The sequence below is a fragment of the Thalassophryne amazonica genome, unplaced genomic scaffold, assembly GCF_902500255.1.
Source record: "Thalassophryne amazonica unplaced genomic scaffold, fThaAma1.1, whole genome shotgun sequence".
In the NCBI taxonomy this organism is placed as follows: domain Eukaryota; kingdom Metazoa; phylum Chordata; class Actinopteri; order Batrachoidiformes; family Batrachoididae; genus Thalassophryne; species Thalassophryne amazonica.
In genome coordinates this window covers 1-10,084 of record NW_022986369.1, presented here as the reverse complement: position 1 = coordinate 10,084, position 10,084 = coordinate 1, and the positions used below count along the sequence as shown (strand labels likewise).

Genomic DNA, 10,084 nt, shown 5'->3' with positions numbered 1-10,084 from the left:
GCTTTAATGCATAAACTAGCATCAATGTCTCATAAATTCAACATAACTGCTGCCGCCAGATACTTCTTGTGGCATGTTGCGTGCACATCAGACACACTTGCATAGTGTGAATGGATCACGACAGTGGGTATTGTACTGGTAGTGACAGTGGAGCAAGCGATAAGGTGGCTCTACAGTTTTGTTTTTCCCCTCAAACACGTCACTCCACACACTGGCTAAAATCCTCCCTTCTCCAGTTCACACTCGCTCCGTCTCACATGCATGGATTTAGTCATCCGCCCTTAGCAGAAACGGTGTCTGTGTCCAAAAGTAAGGTTCTCTCCATGTGATTGGTTACCTGAAAAGGAGCTACCGTTGTGTCACAATATCACTCTGTCTGAAATCTTTGGAGATTTCCAACTTAAAAGATGCTGTTGCTCAAGGGCTATGCTCAGCCGACGGAAAACAAAACAAAAAAGAAAAGATTCACAGACACAGAGTCTTGTCAAAGATACAGGGAGCCGCTTCGGGGAGGTTCAAGATTTGCATCTGGCTCTAAAGCCACGAGTTTCTGACACCTGGTTTGAGGTTAAAAGTAGTAACCTTTGGTCATTTAATGTATGTTTATCCTAAATAAATTCAGGGTTTCTGTCACTCGTGTGAGAGAGCGCCAACTAATGCTCGATTCCTACCTAAGCTGCATGGCTGCTTCAAGAAGGCTCGAAACCACATCCAGACAGTTTTCATTTTCTTCTTCACTTGGCTGAACTGTGAGCCAGCTCTTCATCAGTTGCTCGTCCAAGTCAAACAGCTTCTCAACAAGCTCTCCAACCTTCAGGAGGAGGTCCACTTCATCCATTATAGGAAACAAACACACAAACAATTAAAAATCATTAGGTTATATAGCTATAGATATTTAAGCAAGTCATTATGGCATGTTAAATGTGCTTCAGTGAATATCCTCATAATAACGAGACAAATAAAATCAAAGTACTGTTGGTAGAACTGCGCATGATGAAACACAGATTGGAGCACACAGAAGAAGCCTCTCGTATTCGATGAAGCCACAGTAAAGAAACATTTTTCTGAGAGAGACAGGTCACCAACAGTCTGCAAAATCAACAATTTTCAATAAATAAATATTTCAGGCTGATTCTCTGGTTCACAGTTCCACAAAAAATGCAGCTGGCACCGGTTTGTTTCCAGAAGTGTCGGAGGATCAGTATCTCCAAGAACAAGCAACAGCACAGCGCTGTGGACACAGAAGGAGATACATGGATTTAAAGTGAATCACAAAATGTACAAGAATTATTTCAGAATGATGAATTAATGACTTACTCACCCTAGGTCTTCATTTTGACTAAGAGTTAAACACGTTTCAGGAAAACATGCAATGTTACCAAGGATACCCACACAGATTTCCTGGAGAAAACAAAAGCAAAATAAAAATCCAAGAGAATCCAGAAACATACCACATCATAATGTCAAACAAGCAGGCCCTATGATTAGAAACAAGGCTCCATGAGCAACCTGATAGGCCTTGTCTGCCTTTAGTTTATGTTATATTCATTATGCATTTTAAAAGATGCTAAAATGGCCCAAAATAGGTTATGTAGCCATCACCTGTATCGATTATAATCCATAATTTTACCTAAATATGCAATAGTTTTTGCAGACTTGCAGAAATTTTGCAGAATGACTCAGTTTCACATTTCGATGAGTACACTTTGATCTGAACCCATAAAGTCAACTCACTGTGAGACGTGGACAGCGTGATTTGGCTATCACTCCAAGAAGGATATTTTCAGCTTTAAACTCCTGTAGAAAGCTGGCCACATTCTACAAATAAAAACAGCCCATTTACAGAGATTATGGTGGTAATAATAATAATAATAATAATAATATATATATATATATATATATATATATATAGCCAAGTGGCCTCTGTGTGCATGCATGCATGTGCATGGCTTCGATCATAGCGAAACCAGGGAGAGCTGACATCTGCTGTTTGATACAATTTATTGTGGGTCAAGGATGAGCAGTGCAAAAACAGAAAGAAGATAGGACAAATACTTTTTTAAATTAGCGATTTTAGCTAACCAGTAAACAATGGACATTGTGCTGCAATGCACCATTGGAGTTTGGGGTTTTAAATGTCATTATTGTTGTTCATGTTAGTTTAAGAGTGCTGTTAGTGTTTTGATTTATGTTTTTGTAGTTCAATTGGTTTAGTCAGTTTAGTTAAGTGTTGTGGTACCATGAGTGAAATTGTATTGCTTTTAATGTCTTTTGCCACCGTCTCTGTCAAATTAAAAGCACCTGTTTACAGCAGAATGCAGAAAAGACAAACAGCTGTGTGTGTGTGCCTGCATGCAATTTTGATCACGCACAAACAGGGAAGAGCTGACATTTACCGTTTGGTATGCATGTATTTGGGTCAAGGATGAACAGCGCCAAAACCGAACATTGATTAGAGTAATATTTTTAGAGAAGCTACATATATTAGCTAACAACACTGAACAATGGACATTGATAGTTACATTCTGGACTCACACGCCAATCCAAGAGGAGGCAGTTAATCATCTATATATTAAAAGAATGTTTGCGTGATTTTATTTACTAAGGTCAATGTAAGTACATAATATAATTGTAAATACATTAAAAATGCATGGACAACACAGCGAGTGAACAAAGTGACTTATTTCCATTATAGTCCATTTAAAAATCAAATGACAAAACAGAAGAAAAAATGAAATAATTGTACTGTAAGTAATATTAATATAATATAATAACGGGTATATGATAACAAGAACCTAAACAATTTATAAATACATTAAGACAGTGAATTAACATTACAAGGGTTGAGTTCTTCTTCAAAGAGCTGTTGAGGTCTAAGGTCTAAGGTTCTAAAAACATTTTGGACTCACACACCATTCCAACTCATTATGGAAACTTTTGCTTATGATTGACCTTTACTAAAACAAACCCTTTAAGGTCAATTCTGGATTTGACCTTAATCCACATAACAAATTTAGTACCTGGAAGCAGTATGGCAACAAAGACAAACACAGACAAGTGTTTCTCAAACTATGGAATGATTCTACTGTAATGTTTGTAAAGTGTTCACTTGGAAATCAAGTAAACACTAACTGACTGATCACACAGATTGTTTGATAAAATAGAATATGTGCAGTAGGAGAAAATTAAGCTTGAAAGCTTTGAGCCAAAGTGTATGTAACCTTATGTCAACAGCTTTGTTTGTGTAAAACAGTTCAAAATCTTTCTCTTAGACCACAAAGCATTTATCTAAACACACACACAACATGGGGAGAACTTGCTGTCCTGAAGGACAATGCAGATATATAAACCAACATAATAAAAGTACAACTAAATCAAAAACAGATAATCCAAACAGATAAAGGTAAAGTATACAACCTTGTCCATTGCCATATCCCAGACTCTACACAGGTCATCCTCATCATTATCGGAGAGCTGCATCTGGCCATCAGAGTCATCTTCTGAGTATTCAGAGATAATCTGGAAAGACACACAACTAATTTTGACAATGCGAGACATTAGCATAAAAGGGACAACATGCAATAGAAAGTTGGGTTATTTTGTTCAAACGCACCAACATAAACTGACAGACACGCATTAGTGGAGAAAAAAGGAACAAAAAGTGTGTGTGTTACTGTCAAAATCTGTTAGAGTGGCCTAAAGACTGCTTTATTCCACCTGCTTGTAAGCAACAGTATGAAGTCACATTTTATCACAGATCTTCGAAGTATCTACATATTAATAGCGAAGTGGCCTCTGTGGCTTGTATGGTGCATGCGTATGACTTTGATAACGGAGAAACTATGGAGAGCTGACATTTGCCGTTTGGTATGCTTATATATTTTGGGTCAAGGATGAATGTGGCCAAAACGGAACGTTGATCAGATAAATATTTTTGGAGAAACTATGGATATTAGTTCACAACACGGAACAATGGACGTTGATAATTACATTCTGGAAGCTCACGCCATTCCACCAAGAGGCAGTAAATCATCTATATATTAAAAGCCAAGCGGTGTCTGTGTATGTGTATGCATGCGGGTATACCTACTTTCGTATAGAAACTGTGGAAAGCTGACATTTGCCATTTGTTATGCTTATTTATTTTGGGTCAAGGATGAACGCTGCGAAAACTGAACATTGATAGGACAAATATTTTGGAGAAACTACAGATAATGGCTAACAAGATTGAACACGGATGTTGATAACTACATTCTGGACTCACTCACTATTCCAGCAGGGGGCGGTAAATCATCTATATTAAAAGCCAAGTGATGTATGCCCACATGCGTGATTTTATTTAGTAAGTTCAATGTAAGAAAATAATATAATTGTAAATACATTAAAAATACATGGATGGCAAGCAAGTGAAAACACTTATTTCCACTGTGGTCCATTTAAAAAACAAATGAAAAAAATAGAAGTAACAAAAATAAATATAATACTGCTGCTGATAATAATAATACTACTAATAATAATAATAATAATGTGTATATGATAACAAGAACATAGACAATTTATAAATACATTACAACCATATATTAACATTAAAAATGACACAGTTAACAGGAAATAAAAGGGTTGAATTCCTTGTCTAAAAACTGTTGCGATCGAAGGTCTAAGGCTCTAAAAACATTTTGGACTCACACGCCATTCCAACTCATTATAGAAACTTTGCATAATTTATTACCACCCTTGAAAAATGTCAGCTACCTATTTTATAAACACTACCCAATCTAGATCCCGTGGATCTCCGTGGGCAACGCACTAGTATTGTACAAGTACAGTGATTTTTGTGATTGTAGGGAAACATTTTAATGAACAGAAACATGCAGAAATTCAGAAGCGGAGGATGCATGGGTAAACAGACCAGGGGTGATGCTTCTTTGTCAGCTGCTTATTTTGGAGTTTGCTCTTAAACAAAAATACAAACATACATACAACGTTTTACAAAAACTGTCATTATGGACTGTATGTGACTTGCATTTATCATTAGAATTGGACACAGTGGATAGGTCTCACGAAGATGGGATGTCCTGAGCTGATTGCATTTTATCAGAATTTCACCGGAACAAAAAAAAAAAAAAAATAAATATATATATATATATATTTGGTTCAGTTATCATTGTATCAGATAAAATACCCCAAGTCACTAAATTATTTCATGTTATCCCTCCCTCCACTTTGTGTACACGGTGCTCGCAGAGCAAGCAGGCAGTTAGTGCTGCTTCACCATAGAGCTGAGATGCATGTTTTAAAAGAACAACTGTCACCTTTGCTTTAAATATACAGGTCTATTTTACAGAGGTGGGATGAAGTCACCATCAAGTCACTCTCAAGTCATGAATCAGCAAGTCCCAATTTAGTGACTTGGGGTATTTTATCTGATACAATGATAACTGAACCAAAAAAAAAAAAATATATATATATATATATATATATTTTTTTTTTTTGTTCCGGTGAAATTCTGATAAAATGCAATCAGCTCAGGACATCCCTAATTTTCAACTTCAAACGCTAGGAGCAGCCCCACAAAATGTGGTACTAGGACTCTTTAGATGATCCCTGTGCACCACTGAAATGACTGTGTCAAAGGAGTGGTTACTCTTGGGAACTCAAATCACTTGCATTTTAAAAGCGTGTCAGGTACAACATTTTGGGGCCCGGGGCATTCTCCCCCAGGAAATTTAGAAAAACAATGGTGCAATTTGGTGCATTGTAAGAGCAGTTTGGTCACTTTTTCTTTGTTTAAAACACAGTGGTAATTGACTCTTATAATGGAACAAAATATGTCTGAAGTCTTGATTTCAATACAATTTATTTACTATCTTGTATGTATTATGGATCTGCAAGACCATGAGTGCACAAGTTGAGTGAGGCACATACTGGTCCTGATTAATTCATTTATGATCATTATCATTATTTCTCAAATAAAAATTAATTTGCCATTTCCATTTAGCATTTTAATCTACCATTTCAAAATACTTTGGGGCTATGTATCATTTCAATTTAAAAAAATTATAATTTCAATTTAAAATGAATGACTGCTACACAATGTGACTGGTTTGGTGAATTTGTTTTTTTTTGCCTTCTTGCTCTCGGTCGGGACGGTCGCATTTTTTTCCTCCTCCCTCCCCAACTTTCCTACTACTGTAGCGTGTTTGTCTGTGAGGCTGCCAGCCCTGCTCCTCTGTAAACGGCAAAATGGATCTAATCAAGTGGTCTCTGAACGCAATTGACACTATTTTTTCTACAAGACACTCGGGAGCGGAGGACCCGACCTGTCCTGCCGGGACACATGTGGCGGGTTACGTGATGGACAGCTGGCGGAGGTGGCAAGTCATGTGCCTGTACACGTTGTCTGTGGAGGATGAAGATGTTTACTTATTTGGAGCTGTGGTGACTGGGTTTCTGCTGTGTGGAGCGGCCATAGCACTGGTTTACCGGAAAATTAAGAAGGTGGAGGTGGCATTAATTGGCCCGTCCAGGCTGCCCCACATGATCGATTCGATTGGAAGGGCAGTGTCAGCTCAATCGGCAGGTGTTAACCACACGTTGCAATCCATCTCGGGGAGAATGGCTGCACTGGAAAACCGCTTTGATCGTCAGTAATGACCACATCTCTTCTCCTCTATTCAGATGTATTTGGGAGCCACTCTGAAGTTTCAGACAGTGGAATCTTTCAGGTGTCTATTAATCTGGATCTATTTGGTTTCCAAACACCAGCTGCCCTTCAAGGCCGCTAGGATAAAATCCTCCCCCGAAGAACACTCCTGATGCCTCGCTCCTCGTTTACCCCGCCTCTCTTGTCTTTCCCTCTCCCAGTCCTGTGATGTTGACTGTGGGACCTAGGACTCTGGTGGACTGATTCAGGACTGGGATTCCCCCCCCCCCACAGGATGGACAGATAAGGCCTGTTGATGGTGCCAAGGGCGGCCTCCGGGCTGTCTGTCTAAACACTGGACACATTCAAGTCTCGCCTGTCGTCTGCTGTGATTGTTTACTGTTTTTCTGTGACTGTTTTCTGTGCTTATGGGTTTTTTTTGCTTCAGTGGTGCTATGTGTGTTCAACACAGCATCAATGGAGTTTTTTTCTTTCCCAAACTATCCTTGTGTGTGCTTTTATGTGTTTATGTACCGGACCGGCTTATGTGTGTTGTTGTTTGTTAAGTGTGTCATGAAGCCGGTCAAGGTTTGCTCAGCCCTGCTCGTGACTCAGGGCAGGGACATACATCTGGAGCTGGGTCCCCGGGCGCCGTAAAGGCGACCTCTGCTCCTAACTGGCTATTAGGATGGGTTAAATGCAGTAAACACATTTCATTATGCAGGCAACATGTTCCTATGTGCATATGACAATAAACTCCTTTGAATCCTTGAATCCTTGTCACCAATCCAGATTTTGTTTTAGCAATTAACCTCTCACAAAAAAACGAAATCCTTATGCACAACACGTTTTCTGGTAATGGCAGCCTTCTTATTGAATACATTTTAAAGCCAGTGATGAAAGTGAGCCATGGAGAAAAAAAAAATAAAAATATGCAAGGGCCAAAAGCCCAAAACCACTGGCAAGGGGGTCTGAGGATTCTCCCCCAGAAAAATTTTAAAACTCAGATGCATTGTGGTGTATTTTCATGTCTATTTACCCACCAAAAAAGCTCCAACGAATTCATTTTTCCACCCCAGAGAAGAGTCTTTTCACACAACGTGTATTATGCAATATATGAGTAATCACTGACAAAGGAAAAAAAAAATCTGATTTTTTTTTCATGATGTTGAGGCTACAGCTCCTAGTGGGGGACCTGGGGGCCTCCTTCAGAAAACTTTGAAATATTACATGCAATTTGGTGCAATTAATAAGCTAAATGGAGCCATTTCTCAGTCCCATTTTCTTGCTCATTTTAGTCATAATAAGCATATTTTCCTATGTTGGCAAGATGACAGAAGTAAAAACGCGGATTTCTGGGAAATAAATTCTGTCTTTCTCTCACGTTTCATGTCAAAATAAAGACATAAAATAAATATTTTTTAAGTTAGTGGTTTAATATATGACTGAATAAATAGAACATGAAAACAAATTTTGATGGAACTCCGTCCACAGACAGAGGTTTTACAGTGCTGTCTCCAGAACCTGAGGCATTTCTGTGGTGTGGTGGATGTGATGATGCCCAGTGCCAGCGCTCCTAGACTTGCCTTGTCATTGAACTGCTGCATGGTATCCAACTTTCAATTTCAAGTTAGCTTTTTAACTTACTTGAATGAGGCGAGTCAGGGTGCTAAAAAGCCAGTGCTTGCTGTAAACAGTGTCCCCAATGGCATCCACATATTGTTCTTCTTCTCCATCAGCTGTGTCAGGGGGTGGTGATGGATTTCGGTCGATTACAGGAGACTGTGTTCCTGATGGAGACAAGGACCCTCGTTTTCCACTTCCTCAAAACTATCACCACTGCTGTTCGAGTCTGCAAAATCAAAGAACAGGAAACCATGAATGCAGAGCAAATAAGAGTTGGTGGTGTTTGTAAGTAGGAAGGACCTGTTCCACAGAAGCCTTGTATTGATGACTGGTCTATGCTTTTATTTCCCAGTTGCACTTACATGTACAAGGTTTACACAAACAAAGCCAACACTGTAAACTGTCCTTGTATTCACTCAAACACAAATGCATGTATTCCCACTCCCCCCAAAAAAAAATACTGGAAGAGGGGCTCAGAGAATGCAGCAGCCTTTCACGTTTCAACATCAATTCATACAAATTAATTCTTTGTGATTCATTGACACCATATGGTTCTATCATGTTTGGCCTTTACTTTTCAAAGTCTGTCCAGTATTGCACCACTTTAGGCTTGATAAACTCTTCCACCATATTTAATCCATATTGGCTCCAAGTTGTTTGTGACAAAAGGGCATGACCTTGTGCAACCTGGGCTCAGTTCAAACCCCAGCCTGACTGGAAAATCAGTAAGGGCCCTTGAGCAAGGTCCTTAATCCTGAGTTTCTCCCGGTGTGTAGTGAGCGCCTTGCATGGCAGCATCAGTGTGCGAGTGTGTTTGTGTGAATGGCTGAATGTGAGGCATCAATGTAAAGCGCTTTGAGCATCTGATGCAGATGGAAAAGGACTATATAAATGCAGTCCATATATAACTAATTTTTTGGAGACCAAGTGTGGAAGGCAAGATTGAAATGGTTTGGGCATGTGACAAGGAAGGATGTGGGGTATGTCTGGAGACAATTGCTGAGGATGGAGCCACAACAATGTACGAGAAGGCTAAATATGAAGTTTATGGATGTTGTGAAGAGGATATGCAGGCGTTTGGTGTGACAGAGGAAGGTGCACAATACAGTCTGGGATGGAGACTGATGATTTGCTGTGGTGAAACCAAAAGAAGACTGACACGAGTGGGAGGTGGAGCTCTTGTGCAATTTGTGGGGCCTTCTCTTGTGAATACTGAGTTATTTATCACAGGGGTATTCAACTCATTCCAGAAAAGGCCAAGAAGAAGGTGCAGGTTTTCTTTGCAACCACCCACTCCATCAGGTGATTTCACCTATTAAGTGATTCCATCTACTCAAAGTGAAGTCACCTGGTGGAGTGATTGGTTATCAAGAAACCCCGCACCTTCTTCTTGGCGTTTTCTGGAATGAGTTGAATACAACTGATTTAGCAAGTAAGTTCTTAGAGTACCACATTGGAAGTAAGCGTTTTTATGCTTTAATGTGTTATCCTCAGTTTTATTTGTACAGATGTAAATTTTACCAAATAATTCCAGTCATCCATCCATCTATTTGTAACAGGGCTGCTCAGGTGTTGAGTACTATGTAGTCATGGCCAAAAAGCAAATAAGGACAGAGATAAAACTCTCAAGATATGAAAAATGCTTTTTATGGGTGTCCAATAGGTCATATTTAAAAAGTAATACTGGAAACTGTAATATTAAGACATGAAACTACCAAAGGTCCCTGTGAAGTATCAAGCATTTTAGGATTTTCTTTTCATGTTTGTGCTTTGGCAGTTACTTTCACCACTGTGTGACATCTACAGCATCAACAT

The 10,084-nt window shown here is 39.1% G+C and overlaps 1 protein-coding gene across 1 annotated transcript; it reads right to left on the bottom strand.

The window, feature by feature from the left end:
- Positions 1–654: 654 nt before the first annotated feature.
- Positions 655–8,607, bottom strand: LOC117506137 (protein saal1-like; the record flags this gene model as incomplete). Its single annotated transcript, XM_034165640.1, is given in 8 exon segments — positions 655–828; positions 974–1,089; positions 1,172–1,231; positions 1,322–1,401; positions 1,735–1,818; positions 3,418–3,519; positions 8,291–8,451; positions 8,454–8,607. Coding segments are annotated over 8 exon segments (931 nt in total), but the record flags the coding sequence as incomplete, so codon positions are not given.
- Between the last annotated feature and the right edge of the window lie 1,477 nt (positions 8,608–10,084).